Source organism: Solanum stenotomum, chromosome 9 (assembly GCF_019186545.1).
Source record: "Solanum stenotomum isolate F172 chromosome 9, ASM1918654v1, whole genome shotgun sequence".
Classification (NCBI taxonomy): Eukaryota; Viridiplantae; Streptophyta; class Magnoliopsida; order Solanales; family Solanaceae; genus Solanum; species Solanum stenotomum.
Genome location: NC_064290.1, coordinates 11,267,931 through 11,284,711, shown reverse-complemented (window position 1 = coordinate 11,284,711; position 16,781 = coordinate 11,267,931). Strand labels below are relative to the sequence as shown.

Sequence of the window (16,781 nt, the reverse complement as noted above, 5' to 3'; positions counted from 1 at the left end):
TATTAAGTTGGGCAAACATTCATAATTTAGTATCCTTGTGCAAAGTTTATGAATATATATATTATAAGAAGGTGATCGATTATTATTACATAGATATTAAATGCACGACAGAAAATCTACTTGTAAAGCACAGTTCGTTGTTATTCTTTAAAAATTAAATGAATAAAAAAGTACTATTTAAAACAATTTGCTATAATTAACTTTGATTTTCATAGCAATATATATGTACTATATACATGTGGCCATATTTATCCTCTTTAACCCCACAATGAATTACCTCTTCTGGTGTTTTAATATCTTCCTCTAATTTACTCAAATCACATATCCTTGGATCTCTCCTTATCCAACATTTTCTATGCCAATGTTCTTTCATACTCTCAAACAACGGGACGACGATTGGTAACAACAAAAAAATCACCATTTCAATTAAACTCAACAAACTTGGCAATAACTTCGAAATTGCAGGCTTTAAGCTAGTGATCACAGCATATATCCCCGTTGCAATAGTTATAACAAACATAACTCGGAACCCATCTGATAAGTTCCTCGATTTACCAATCTTCATATCCCGAATAAAACACATGAACTTTAAAGTGCAATAATACAACTAATTTCTCCCATTCCACAAACAACTTTACTACAGACAGGTATTCATTAAATACTCTTCAATTGTTAATACCAATCATACATACAAATACATGTTAGCGAAAAGACATTGTGGCTACTTTCCCTGCACATTCGATTTAAAACAATAGCATATGAAATTTAGAAAAGTAGTGGCAGTAATGGATGGAGTAACCGCATGGTTGCAACGTATAATTTATAATGGACTTAAATTATATTGCAATGAGAAAATTACTAATTTAAACACATTATAGCTGCCAAATTTGTTCATTACATATTCATGTAAATGTCATACTACTGATTGTTGAACTGAGATACTTACATAGTTTAACATTTCCATATGTGGGAGTGCTAATTACATAGATTTACATAATATTTTAAATTAGACAAAAATATATGCATTTTTCATGCTTCGATCTTCTGGACCATCTTTGATCAAAATCACCTGTTACATTCAAAATGAGGGATTAAATGTCAGCACAGAATCACATTAAGTTATACAACACATGATATATCTGTTAGCAAGTCTAGGATCTATAAATAATACAATCTAACTTTACAATAGGCACTAAACACAGCAGCAAACCATGTAACTCTAATAATAGAAGCACTATAAATCGTATGGCCAAGCCATTTAACTTTCAACAAACTTACATATTTTTTCCTTCTCAACAACAACATACCCAGTGCAATTTCACAGGTGGGGCCTGGTGTGGATAGGAATTTTATAACAAAAGGTTATAGCAAGATTTTTTGAACCCGGAGATGGGGGGCAGGTGGTACCTCTGTCGCTTAAAATTTTCAAGATCTTCGACTTGCAACATTTTATTTCTGATTAAGCAGGCTTCTAGCAGACTCATTGACATGTTTATAGTCCAAGGCTCCAAGCTAACAAAAAAGATTCTATAGGAATGTGAGGAAGCAACTGCTAAGCACTGATGGGGAGTTCATATTTCTTGTTAAAGGAAAGCAAACAGAATTGAAAGCTAGCATTGGAAGGAATAACTGTGTGACATTCACCCCTTCCTTTGAAGAACCACATCATGTGTGAACTTTCCAAACCAATGATTCTTCAAAAATCCTATTGATATGCAAGCACATTAAATAATAAACATGAAGCAGCTGCTTCGCTCTGACCGCAGTGAATGCAAACTGGGCATTTTTAAAAGCAATAAACAAATTAGCATCTTAAAAGTAGCATGGCCTTCGGTGCAAAGGCCATTTCTTAAGAAGATTTATGACAAGAAATTGTAGAAACATGAGGAGTTGGAAATGTAACTAAAATTTTGTAACCATTTTCTCATCGCGTGAAGAAGTGAACAAACCTCTGGTGTTTGTATGTTTTAATTTTTTGACAAACCGTATTTTTATTCAAAGTTAACAAGGTCTTGTAAGATTCTTTTGACAATTTTAACGTTGGGACTTAGGACAGGGTTACACCTCCAACCAGTGTGGGCATGTTAGGTATATGTTGGAAATTTATATACCTGAGCAGTGATGAAAAAGTGGTTGTGCAATTGCATGTGAAGAAACAATTACACAAACTTTATCTGCCAGAAGGTAAAAATGATAAAAAGGCAGAATCGAAAAGCGTTCCCATATTTTTAATGTAAGCCATCAGCATAACAATCATTATAATACCAGAAAGAATATATTTTCATTTAAGTAAAAGAAGTAGTTGTAAAAAGATAACTTTTAACTAACCTGCTATCACAGGAGATAATATTTTCAATTTCCACAAAAGAAGAGGAACACAAGGCATCCACATAGCAACATCAGAAGCTTGCAAAACACGGCATTCAATGGCAGCAGCAAAAGAGTGCAAAAAATGACCGTTTCGAGAACCACAACAAAAGTGTTCCAACTGCAATTCAAAATAATAAAAGATAATGTGTCTAGAGACTAAATCGAATTCAAAGAAAAAAAATTCAAAGATAAGTAAATCTTATTTATATTAGTCAATTGCAAAGATGAAATTATAAACGATGTACAAAATAATTTAAATACCTTTTAATTCGTTTTCATGGGAGGATTTTTCATTTCCATGCTATGTTTGTGGGTGGAAGGATTATATTTATTTGCCATGCTTGGATATTCTTTTTTCCCTGAACTAAGATGTTCAATTGTGCGCTTTTTCGCATCTGTAACATTGACAGTCGTAGATGTCATTGGTTTATGAATTACATCTTGTTTCTCCAGGTAAGACAAAATGAATAATTTTTGTGTTGCATCCATTTTTTTTGTAAATAGCCTTTTCATTTGAATGTTGAATATCTTGTCGTTCAATTGATCTTCCACATTTTGGAGCGATAATGTTTCTTTCTGAAAAAGATGAAAAAAATTTGATTAATAATAACAAAATCATTAATATTTTATATTTTATATGTATAATAATAAGAAAATAAAGTGAACAGACAAATAGAAAGAGATTGAATATTTTTAGCATAAAAAAAGATGATGAACAACAATTAATATTAAAGTTGTTTTTAAAGGAAAATCAATATCTCTATGTTTATGTATTTACATCTGAACTGAAATTCAATATTAAAGGTCTTTCAACCAATCGGAGTTAACATGCAACAGTTCTAAAACGGCACACCTATTGTGGTAGATATGCATGACAGTTTATGTACAAAACACTCAGCCAATGGGTAACCATGTGAGATGGATAAAAGTCAAAAAAATATATACAATGATAATATTTTTATGGGAAAATGCACAAGTACCCCCCCAGCCTATACCCAAAATCCCAGAGACACACCTAACCTTTACTAAGGTCCTATTACCCCCCCCCCCCGAACTTAATTTATCTATAACATTCTACCCCTTTTCAGCCTACGTGGCACTATCCTTGAAAATTTTGTCAACATGCGCTGGGCCCACCAGATAGTGCCATGTAGGCAAAAAAGGGGTAGAATATTACATATAAAATAAGTTTGGGGGGGGGGGTAATAGGACCTTAGTAAAGGTTAGGTGTGTCTTTGGAATTCCGGGCATAGGCTGGGGGGGTACTTATGCATTTTTCCTATTTTTATAAAGAAAGTTGACTATAAACAGATAAGAAAAAGTATAAGTTAGGTGCTAGAGAAAAGAAACACGAACATAAGATATGAAATTTTGATTGAAAAGAGTACAAAGAACACTTTACAGAAGGAGACGTTGACGACATAATGTAAGAGATACACCCAAAGTATGTAAAGTTAAAACCTCTTTTAGAGTTAAGGCATGACCTAGAATCACATGTTCCTACTATAAAAGTTTTTACAACTTACATGATACATAAAAATAGATCTTTATTACAAATTCTTTCATGCTAGAGTTCTAAGCTTATAGAGTTATAGTATCCTTTTCAAGTTAAGGAAGTCATATGTTCAAGAAGTAGGATGCAAGTAGCTCATAAGTAATAATTGCTAATGAAACTCTTTTGTAAAAAGATGGAAGTTTTATTCATCTGTGAGTTCACTTGTTTTTATATTAAAATCACTCTCAATCTACAATGTCTTTTGCTTTTTTTCTCAAATTTCTAGTTGTTCTTTTTTATGTCTAAAGTTGATGTCATTATTGTTTTGTGTTATATCTTCCCAATTTAATGGTTAAAGTGAAAACTTTTGTATGTAATTGTCGTCTTTATTTATGGTTACATAGTGATCCTTTAGAGAATAACATAGTACGTGAATTTCTTTGGGTTAGTAATGTTAAAATAAGTAATTGATAATTAGTTTCGCTTAACTGTTATAAGCCAATGGGCAGACTTTATAGGAGATATTGAGGGAGAGTTGAACCTTGTGTTCAAGAGTAGAAATAAGAAACAATGAAAATACAAAATCACAACAAGTTCTTTGTGAGTATTTTGTGATAAAATAGTGATATGTACCTTGATGAAGCAAATTTCATAAATCTCTTCTGAAGTGAGGTGCAACATTTTCTCTGCAATTTCATCCAAAACAATAGCTGTTGCAAAACCGTTGTTGTCCTTAATAGTAACTTCAAATTGACATATGTTTTGATAATCAATGAAAGAATTAAAAAAATAATGGTTAGTTAAGACATTTATTTCTTTGAAAATAGAAAATAAATCTTTTTAATTAGTTATTATTAATTTTGAAGAAGAGCAAATATACCTAGGAATAAGGTGTGTGGATTGGTGACAACTTGTGCAGTAGATTTCCCTTCGGACGTTATATCTCGTGATCAATTGCTTACAATTTGAGCATGCCAACACACTAAAGCGTTGATCCTTACTTGCAAGGGACAATTCAGCCTCAACATTAAATACTTGTCCCTTCAAATTCAATATACCAAATATTTTTTTTTTACTGTAAAATAAAAAAATTTTAAAAAATAGAATAATATACTTGTTGTTGTTACCGGAGGTTGTGCTTGGATGTTAGCCACAGATATAACCTCATCCTCAAATGGAATCAACATAATAGAGCCTATTGGAGTTGTACTTTTCATCTTATAAGCAACAAGCTTTGTTTCAATTGTTTTGATCCTATAACCAAGTAAAATTATGAAAATGTCTTGAAGAAAGATTAGGAAAAAAGAAATAAAAGTGAAATTTTAAAACTTTGTGATTGTAATAAGATTAAAGATGTGTTTTATATCTCAAAATATTTTAGAATTTCGATGCATTAAATAAAAATGTATATTACCACGTCCTTAATTCGGCAGCCTGTGGATATGGAGGATTGATTTCAATTGTTGTATTGAATTTGCTTGTCAAACCAACAAATCTATTTGACATTCCTACGTGCATTTGAATATGTAATTTTAGTTTCATCATGTCATATATTTTTCAAAAAGAAAAAAATAAATTTATTTGCACTTTTACCTGAAGATGATTTCCCAATTCTCCTAGCAAGAATGATCGGGTAATCATGAAGTTGGTTGAAAAGTTTAACTCCCTCATGATCAATGAAATCCTCCCAAAGTGTCAGTTTTATTGGTTTTTTCCTGCATATGATTTGAAGGATATTTTCAAATATTAAAATAAAGTCACAGAAGATATGTGATATTGTAAAAACATTATAAATAATAAAATTCAAGTCAGATTATTAGTAACAAATACCAAGAATGGCCTAGAGTTTGTCTCAGTGTACTCTCAATTAGACATACAACAAAATCAAATGAAGATAGACAAAGAAACTTGAGGACAGAACCAAGAACATGAAAAAGATAAGGAGGAACATTTGCCAAATTCCTTCCAGGCAGCAGTAGCGTCGGCTATTTCATTTTCGTTGGGTATCATTGTGCCCATTTTTAATGCTGCATTTATACCAAATTACAAGCTAAGGCTGGCTGTGAATGTGGCTGCAATGAGCTTGTGATTGTTACTATGTGGAGGAATTGGTACTTTGTTGAGCACAAGTCCTATGGTGAAATCTTGTCCAAGAGTTTTATTGGATGCAGGATGGCTATGGTCATTACCTTTTGCCAAAGGAACTAGTCAGTCTAGCAGATTGGGCTTTACACTGTCATAGGAAAAATATTACCAACAAACTTATGGATGCATGTATTAAAAATGAGATTATAAAAGAATGTTTGAAGCAATTCATCAATACAACAGTCAGTTGTTTGTCTGATCACAGAACTGATCATCCTTCAATGGTTTCAGTGCTATGGAATCTTGAGTATTGCCTTCAGTCGCAAAGTGATCCTGATGAACCAAAAATGGTGGTAGAACAGAAAGCTAATGATGTATATGCTATGCATACAGAATTGCTAACGATTGCTGAAAAAGGTAAGGAGTCAGAGGAGCACACAACGTTGAGACTACTTATGGAAGGGTACTAAAGAAGGCAAAAAATATCATCTTGTTAATTGAAAAACTTCTTAACTAAGCAGAGAGCATGATGGACTGCATTTACTGACATACTGATGAAATGACTTTGGAGATACAATGGTGAAGATCAAAATTCAAACATATGGCCAAAGAAACCACAAGTGGTGCACTAATATAGTTTTCAACAATTATGGAGTTGGTGTATGATGGTCTATACATGTATGGGTCACAAGCAGGTTTACAACCAAGAAGAGGTAAATAAATGGTAAACATATAAAGTTTACATGTTTGACAATATGTGACTTTTCTATAGTTACCATTCAATTTGGTGATCAATTGGAGAATCTTTTCTCACTTATATATAATCTCATAGTCAGCTTAATGTTCTTTAGTGTAAGAGCAGTAATAATGTACTTCTATTCCTGCTTCTTTCTTTTTATTATACTTTTGTCTCATTATCCTTGTTTAGGGGTTCATTATATTTGTTATATTTAAGTATTCACGTAGATGATGACATAAAACTATATGTTTGAGGGACATTCTTTGAAGTCATTGATATTTTTCTAACATAATCTATTAGGCCATCATGGCCAGCTTTGTCTGAGAATATGCGCTAAAATAACTTGTTAAAGCATGAATAACAAATATACAGACAGTGTATTCGTCATAGACTCACAAGACATAAACAATTTATTCATCACACGGCAAATTTCGTATACAAGCAGGTTTACATGTACGGGTCACAAACAGGTTTACAACCAAGAGGAGGTAAATAAATGCTAAACATATAACGTTTACATGTTTGACAATATGTGATTTTTCTATAGATACCATTCAATTCGGTCATCAATTGGAGAATCTTTTCTCACTTATATATAATCTCATTGTCAGCTTGTTGGTTGAATATTTTGGTCATGATATATATATATATATATATATATATATATATATATATTACTACTATAAACAGATCTCTTTGTGCATTCCAAAAAAATACAAATAGTAACAATATATATTTTATTTTCTGCATTTAAAATTCTATTATTAAGCAATTTGAAACGGAATTGCTACTTTTTTCTTGTTATTGATAAAGTGGTATTCTCCGCCTCTGTCAAATAAAGTAGAGGGGGAGAACTGGAAGAGAGAAGGAAAAAGAGCAAAGGATTGACAAGTCTAATGGGGGAAGAATGGCTGACACGTTGACTGCCTTCGATAGACGAAAAAAGACCCAAGCGGTCTAACCTAACCCCCAGGGCGGACCCCAACCGAAAGGCGCTAAACGGACTAAGGGCAAGCGAGATAAAGAAAGCAGCTGGCCCTATGTGTAAAACCTTGCCGCGGGAGAGTCTTTCTCCAATGAGAATAAAGAAAGTTTTTGGGCAAGACAAGAAAGGAACTCGCCCTTTGACACCAAGGGATAAGAGCTGATTGCTGGCGATGACTTGGTGAAGGGAATCTATGAGAGAAGGTTCTCGAACCGGGTTACGACCAACGCGGAACCAACGAGTTCAGTCGAACAAGGTAACGAGTCTAAGGGAAGGATCAAGCTTGAAAGGAATGGACGGGCGTAGGCTTAATAGTGAACGCAGACCCCCCTGCTTATAGATATGAGATCAATGACTTAAATAAAAGAAAGATGTCGAGAGAAAGTCTTAGCCCTTAAAATGCGTTGCGAAGAGAGATCGAAGACGAAGATTTTCTGACGCAGTGCGGGCACTGGATGGAAAAGACAGATAAAGGAACAACCCACCGGAAGGGCATACCTCAAGGGGCACCAATCTCCCCCGGCAAAGATCTATCTGCGCGAAGCCGACCTATGGATAGAAAGAAAGATGCAGGAAAGGANAGACCGAAAACAAGTAATTAGATATGAAAATAAATGACAAGAGCGATATTCTATAGATATATATATACTTACAGCTTGTCCATGACAATAAACTCTTGAATTCGTTTTCCAGTTGCAGTCTTTGTTGAAGGACTACCATTAATGACAATGGCAAGTACATCTTGCATTAAACAAAAATAAAGAAAGAATAATTAGATCATGAGAAATATTCTATTATATTAACAATTAGATTTTATTTGAATAATAATAATTAAATAAATTTATAAATACCAAATTCAAATTCTTTGGATTGATACTCAAAAGTGTAAAATGTGGTAAGAGTTAGTCATGTTGGTGGTGGTAATGGATCCTCTGGAGGCTTGACCTCTTCAACTGGTTCAACAATGGTGTTTTTATCGAGTGTCCAAATGAATTTGTTAAGTGGATTTTCGTATCCAAGAGGTGGTAATTTCACATGTGCAACAGATACCAAGTAAGTCTTGAAAGGAGCAAATTCTTTTTCAAAATATGTTATATCGGTACTGAAAATAGTGGCTTGAACTTGATTCTCCTATAAAAGAATTTGTAGAAAGTTTGATTAGTTGTGTAAAATTTAAAAGTTATCTTATTATTTTCATGTTATTAAAGTAAAATTATAAAATGATGGATTATTTAGTTAATGCAATTAAAGTTAGGTTTTTAAAATCAATAATATATTAATAAAAATAAATACCTCTTCATCTTGCAAAACTAAGACTTGGTATTTTGTGGTTTTATCTTTGTTGTCCCTTGGTCGACTTTTATCAACAACTTGGACTTTACAGGTCCAATCTTTAGTATCGGGAGTGATCATATTGATGGTATATCTTTGTGCCATGTTGAAATATCTGCAATTAAAATACATTATAAGAGGATAAGTTAAAGGTAAATGTATAATGAAAGCAATATTATAATATACATAAACAAAAAAATAAAAAATATATATGAGATTTACCATTGCAAATTAAAGCACAAAGTTCAAGAAAAGGCCTTTTCAATAATTTCATTATAGACAACATTATATGTTGAATGATCATCATTTTCATCAATTATAGGTGGTCTAATTAATACTTTAACATTGTGAGAACTTGTTGCTCTTGATAAAGCAACATACAATTGTCCATGAGAGAAGACAGGTTCTCGTAAATATATACCAACAAAATCTAATGTCTGTCCTTGAGCTTCATTTATAGTCATGGCAAAACATAATCGTACAGGAAATTGTGTTCTCTTAAAAGGAAGAGGCAATTTTCATCTTCTGAAGTCATGAGTGGTATTCGTGGAATAAATACATGTGTATTTTTAAAATCACCGCTAAATATTGTTGCACTAATAACATGAGGTTTAAAATCATTACATATTAACAGCGTCCCATTGCATAAACCTTCAGAAGGATTTAAATTTTTTAATAACATAATTGGACAATTTTTCTTCAAAGTTAATTTGTATGGAGGTAAACCAGTAGGATTTAAAGTGTGTAAGAAATCTTCATATTCACTTTGATCCTTTGGATCAATAGTTTCATCTATAGCAATATACACTTTTTCAGTGTTTGGAAATTGAGAGATCAACATGTCATTTATTTCATCAACAAAATCATTTTTAGTTGTTAGAATAGCACGAGAAGTAATAAACGAAGTTTTTGTACAACATGTGTATAAATCAAGATAAGTATTTCTAAAGAGAAGATTTAGAGATTCTTTTTCAGAAGTAAAAGGAATAATGAGGGAATGAGGAATTTCAATTTTTCCATGGTCATTTGTTTTTTCTTTTCCATCACCAATTCTCATTAAATATTCACAAAATTCAGGATCTTTAGTTGCACGCATATTCTTCGATAACTGTAATTTTTCAAGTTGATTCCAAATTTCAGAACACAATAAACTTTCACGAATAAAATCTTCTTTTTCTCCACTACGAACAACAAGAAGAGTTTGTCTGAAATCACCACTAAAAATAACTATTTTACCACCAAATAACGTATTTGTTTCCATTAGATCTCTTAAAAGCAAGTCAAATGCTTCAACCATTTTCTTTTTTGCCATTGAAATTTCATCTAACACAATTAATCATGCATCTCGTATTAAAGATGTTAGTGAACTTTGTTTACTAATATTGCAAGTAAAATTTTCATTGACATCAATAGGAATTTTAAATCGAGAATGAGCAGTTCGATCTCCGGGAAGAAGTGAAGCTGCAACACCAGAACTTGCAGTTGCTAAAGCTATAAATCCCTTGTGTCTTACTGTAGCTAATAAAGCACGATATAAAAAACTTTTACCAGTTCCACCAGGACCATCAATAAAGAATGCCCCAAATTTATTTGACAATACTCTATCAAGAATAATATTGTAAGCCATTCTCTGTTCAGTGTTTAATTTATTTTTTAATAATAAATCTTCCTCACTAACAATGATATTTCTTTTGTAATGAACTTCTTTAGCTTCTCTTGCTATTGATGAAGGTTTGATATATTCTGATATTAGTTCAAATTCATTAATGTCACGACCCATTGAATGAAGAACATCATTAAAGTAATTTAATACTTTATAACGTATTTCTCTTACATTTAAGTTTGAACTTTTTTTGAAATCTTCAGACATTGAATTTTCAAATCTTTCCCATAATTCTCTAGGATTTGTTGGATTATAATAAATCAATAACATAGCAAATAATTGTCTTAAACTGGATGGCATTTGATAACTTGCAGCTTCAGACATGCATTCTACCAAATTATTATCACAAAGTAATAGTTCTCTTTTTTCTGCAGCTTCTCTAAATGAATTATATTGTACTCCATTTACAGTTCGCAGATCTTTATATGATTTTGGCCCTCTTACGTTCATTAAAAGAAGTCTAAGATAGTATCTTTCTCCTTCGATTGGATGGCATGTCACTACACGTCCAATAACATAACCTCGTTTACGACGTGTCCACATTTTATTTGTTGTTGACCATACAAAATGTTCTGGAAATTCACGATATAGTAAATTTAGGTCTATAGCTTCTTTGTTTGATTTATTCATTAAAAAAAATTCAGTTAACATTGTTTTTCTTATCATGGGATTACTTGCAATTTTACTAATGTTGTCGGTACTTTTGAAGGAAACAAGTTGTTGTCCATCAAGATGTAGTTGTAGATGATATACACTTGGACTCATTTCGCTAAGAGGAAAAGCGAATATTCTCCATGCAGCTTCAGGTGGTGATACCTACCTAGTAGATTGATATTCTTTTATTTCATCTATCTCTAGGTTTACATCATTAGTCTGTATATGAAATGTTATTTTATCATGTCCTTTACAAATGTATTTATAAATGTACTTAACAACTTTTATATCCGAACAAATCTCTACATTTATATGGCAGTTGAATTTACAAAGTAAATATGGATTGTAAGGAACAACCCATGAGTTATCAAGAAAGTGTCCTCTAATTTTCACACTTTTTCCTATATTTCGCCTTCTATAAATTGGGTATGAATTTTTTCCTTTAGTTGTTTGTTCTACAAACTCTTTAGGATACTTATTTTTACAACGTCCTTTTTTCTTCATACAAGAATTTGTTGGATTCAAATTACCACAAGGACCATGCATCATGTGTTGTGTAACAAGTGAGTATAAATAGGGATATATATTTTCATCTGGTATTTCAGCACATACAAATCGATCATATGCTTCTGGAGTTAGTAATTTGTAATTATCATTTAGTATAATAAGAAAATAAGCATGGGGAAGTCCTCGTTTTTGAAATTCTATTGTATACATAAATGCTGCAACTTTACCAAATATATGCCTTTTCATTATATCATTTTTTAATTCTTCTACTTTTGCTCTAAACACTCTACTAACCAGATCAGGCCTATTTTGTACCTCATCAGTTGATATAAGTTTTTCTTCTATTTCAGGCCAAGAAGGATTACAAGTTATAGTCAAAAATATATCAGGTTTTCCAAAACGTTGCACTAATGCAATAGCATCCATATATCGTCTACGCATATCTCTTGGACCTCCAGTAAAGCTAAGTAGAAGTATGCGTTGTTTTCCTATATGTGAAGCTTCTCTTTCCCCCTTACGTAAAACATCCAAAATTCCATCTAATACATCAGTTCTAATTAAATTGTGATTAAAAGAAGCAAAGTCTAATCGCTGGCTTTCAATTTTTATCCATTCATCTACTACATATTGTTGGAATAATCTTCTAGCATGTAAGACTATATTTTCATCATCTCTTATTTGAAGTTTGTACCAATAATATTCACGACAAGAAATAGTGCCTTGTTTGTGCTTTTCTTTTAGCATAACTTTGGCTTCCATGTTAAGCAGTCCATCTATTGAACACATATTTTTTATACTTGGTAGTTGTTCTTGTTCGCAATATACTTGTGTTGACGTTTTTGAAGAACACTTAATTTTCTTAATACCACAATGCCATCCACCTTGACCATATGGAAATAGCAATGGATATTGCAATGGATCATAACAACCGTAATAATAATTTGCCAATTGACTTGTATCACTTTTTGTATATATTTGAATATGTGGTGTAGGAATAGAATTAGTAATATCTTGTTCTACCCATATTCCTGCAACTTCTGATACTATTGGTAAGTTATATATACGCTGATCTAAGCCAGAATCACACTTAAGTGCAATATAAAAATCAGATAGTTGTGGAACATCTACTAAAGATTTTAAAAACATAGAGTATGGATTAATTTTTAATATTTCCATTAGAGTTCTCACAACATACTCATTTAATTTATTTGAACATGCCATTCGATTTCTTAATTCATTTTCACTATCAAGGAAATATAATTGAAGATTTTTTCCTTTTTTATCGGTAGGAATCAAGTCATCGATGAAATGATACATCTGACCTTGAACCCGAAAAGTATAAATACCATTTTTTTTTGCTAGTTCTTTGTCATAAGTTACCCCAAGAGATGTGAAAGCAAATATATTATTGTACGTTCTAATATAAGTTCTAAAATGTTTTGATAGCTCTGTATTTTCCAAATAAAGGTTTTTTAATTCTATTGGAATCTCATGTGAAGTTAATTGAACAGAACCATTGCTACAACAAAATGCAGGCGGTTCATATTCAAATCTTATGGCTTTACCAAATTGACAATTTGATACTTCTTTTCATTTGATATAATTAGTTTTTGATGGCATAGTACTATCTATTTATGATAGGAGCAACATGGGTTCTCTCATAAGATTAGAACTTTGTGCAACAGAAACCATGGTGGAATTAGAAGATGATTCAGTCGCCAAATTATTATTCATTGAACTTTTAGATAAGTTATGTTTTCTCATTTCAGCTCTCTTTGCTCGACAGCGAGCTAGAAGAATCTCTTTTTTCTCAGGTGGCATCAATCTGTATAGTTCACGTCTCCTAGCATTTCTATCCGCATTTGATTTTTGAAAAGCATGCACATTTTTATGGTTTATATTACTTAACATCTTTGGGATCAAAATAATATTAGACAAAATAATTATCTGGTAAATAATAGTAATAATTTTAAATAAGGAATTAGTTGAGTAATACTTACCACACACTGAGAGAAAAGTGAAACACAGGTGGAAATTCTGTAAAGTTAAAATTTCAAACCATATATTAAATTAGATCTAATATAATAGACATGTATAATAGGAAAAACAAAATTTAAAAATGCTAAAAATGTAAGGCTGATTTAAATAGTAATGCAGTAGAGAATATGGAATTAGAATAGTAACAAACAACACATAGTTCTTTTGTTTCATTTAAGTCTAAATAATTGATAATTAGAGAATAGCAAACAAGAACTATTGTGAAATCCATGTATTGGAACAAAAGAACAAAGTTGCAAGGTTTCTATGACATTAAGAAAAAAAGAAAGTGCGCATTTTGCAACAATGTACTTTCAAACTATGTTGATTGAACTCTTTAAAAATGTCGGTGGGCGCATGTCAAATTCTCCAAATGTAGTATATTTTTGTAAAATCCGACATGTGTGCGACATTCAAAGTGAAGAGCCTATGCAACATAGCTTTCAACACATCGTAATATTGTTATTTTCTAATGTGGTTAATGAGGATTCATATAGCCGACCTTACATGTTTGAGACTTGGGCATAATTGTTGTTATCTCCCTGCTGTATTGGTGTGTTAGGGTGTCTCCATAGATTTTCAGAGTGAAATGTCGTCTACAAATGATGGATAATAATATGTTGCGGCAAAAATGTTGAAGTAGTATATCAATTTTTTACTCTTCATTATTAAAAGAAAAACTAGTTAAGTTGTTTCCTCATTTAAACTTTAGTTGTTTATTAATAATTTAGAATGCTAATACAAAGTTTATACTTGCTTCACATGATGAGGTCTCAATGACATTAGTCTATAAAGAGCTTGTTTCAATGGTTTCTGGCTATTTCAGTATCATCATGTTTTTCTGTAATCAACATAACAATTATACTTTCTGATTATGCACTCTATTTTTTTTTAATTTTTTTTTAACACTAGTTGGTAAAACGCACTTCCGACATGTGTGCGACATTCAAAGTGAAGAGCCTATGCAACATAGCTTTCAGCACACCATAATATTGTTATTTTCTAACGTGGTTAATGAGGATTCATATAGCCGACCTTACATGTTTGAGACTTGGGCATAATTGTTGTTATCTCCTTGCTGTGTTGGTGTGTTAGGGTGTCTCCATAGATTTTCAGACTGAGATGTAATCTACAAATGATGGATAATAATATGTTGCGGTAGAAATGTTGAAGTAGTATGTCAATTTTTTACTCTTCATTAGTAAAAGAAAAAATAGTTAAGTTGTTTCCTCATTTAAATTTTAGTAGCTATATGAGTAAGAAAAAAAAGAAAAAGATACATATATGAGAGAAGGACCAAAAAATTGATGTAGAACTTACCTAAAATTGGAAGGTCAGAAGACTAAACACACTTGATATACCAGGAAGATGAACTATCTGTGAGAAGAGAAGATGAATTATTTAAAGGTATGATGGAAATTTCTAGATACAAGATATTTTGTAATTGTGTGTTCAATATTCAGCCACGTGGAAGGGATTTAATAGACAAGTAAACTATTATATTTTATACATAAAAAATAAATTAAATATCAAAGCAGAATGACAATTATACCCTTGATGAATCACTATTTCTTTACTATGAAGCATGTTGATCATATTTCTAAAGCTCATACTGAAATCAGGTTATTAAGTATCCTTTCAGGTTTATGCTCCAAGAATTTGATTTCTATTCTCCCATAGCATACATTAACAATGTATGTTGTCATTGACATTTCTGTAAGTTCACCATACTATCAAGTATTAACTCAACTCTTTTAAAAGTTCGCTTGGATTCAAGCCCTATATCAGGCAATAAGAAAACAACTTACAACTCATTCAGCTATCTAACCTATGTCAAGATACCAGACGATGTGAATTAGAAACTAAGAACCAACGCCTTGCCTAAACTTCCAGAAAAAACACTACACTCTTTTCGAGCTAAAGTGAAAAATATTAGTGCTAAACTCTTCCTTGATATACAACTTTTTCACCAACAATGAACTTCCCCATATTTGTAGCATGAGAAGAAAGAAGCATTCATTGTGCTTGTATATTCATATGCAGAATGCTTATATAAATAGCAATTATAGGTTGGGGTTGGAAGAGCCACCCTCGACAATGTAAGTGGGTGGAGAGAGAAAACTAACGACTAAATTCAAGAAAATCTAAAGATCATTTTATGTCGTACGATTTATCTATCTAGCCCAACCACTTACCTCCCAACCCCATACCCACCACCACAAACTGCAGTCATTAAACCGGTATGTTATCTGTATATCATAGCTGATAGCAAACCATAGACTTTGCTAGAACATAAAGGCTACTCAAGACCAGAAAGAGATAAATTGCTAATCTAATCTACCCTCAGAAGAAATGGTTTCTATCACCCCTTTGCCCTCACCTCAAAAAGGGGTCGGGCAAAGAAGGGGAGAAATTTTGAGAGAATAAACATGCTAACTCATCTCGTAAAACACAAAAATAAGTGTATCATAATAACACTTCCACGGAGCATAATATACAATAGGATATGATATATTCAGTTCACATGACCGGTCTTACATCCTTAAGCCTTGGCGGAAATAACTTGACAGGGAATATTCCTTCTGAGATTTGTTCCATTAACAGGTTAAGACTATTTACATATGATTTTTGTATAGGTTCACTCACATTATTGGAAGAATACTATTGAAGCTTAAATACTCTTTCCTGTAGAAAAATGTGATGCCCAAACTCCAATGTCTGCTAATATCTTTATTGAGGCAGTTGTGTTTGTAAAGAGAATAAAGAGAGCGATTAACAAAGGTTGACGAATAAAATTGGAAGACGTAAGAAAACAAAAATAAATTTGAGCAAATTTTGAATGGAAAGCATACCTGGAGTCACAGGGATGAAGAGAAGACGAAGAGAAAATTGTTGTTTGTCGTCATTCGTCGAG

At 32.0% G+C, this 16,781-nt stretch overlaps 1 protein-coding gene and 1 long non-coding RNA gene across 2 annotated transcripts; both read right to left on the bottom strand.

The window, feature by feature from the left end:
* Positions 1 to 2,823: 2,823 nt before the first annotated feature.
* Positions 2,824 to 4,613, bottom strand: LOC125877871 (uncharacterized). The gene is made up of 2 exons (XR_007447639.1): positions 4,499 to 4,613; positions 2,824 to 2,946 (listed from the first exon to the last, which is right to left on the bottom strand). It is a non-coding gene; the product is annotated as an uncharacterized LOC125877871 (long non-coding RNA).
* A 92-nt stretch (positions 4,614 to 4,705) lies between these two features.
* On the bottom strand, positions 4,706 to 16,781 carry LOC125877278 (replication protein A 70 kDa DNA-binding subunit B-like). Its single transcript, XM_049558621.1, has 10 exons — positions 16,720 to 16,781; positions 15,188 to 15,244; positions 13,831 to 13,867; positions 8,968 to 9,121; positions 8,526 to 8,805; positions 8,328 to 8,415; positions 5,459 to 5,580; positions 5,280 to 5,373; positions 4,993 to 5,119; positions 4,706 to 4,906 (listed from the first exon to the last, which is right to left on the bottom strand). The coding sequence occupies exons 6-10, from the start codon at positions 8,336 to 8,338 to the stop codon at positions 4,706 to 4,708; spliced, it is 555 nt and encodes a 184-aa protein (XP_049414578.1). The 5' UTR covers positions 8,339 to 8,415; positions 8,526 to 8,805; positions 8,968 to 9,121; positions 13,831 to 13,867; positions 15,188 to 15,244; positions 16,720 to 16,781.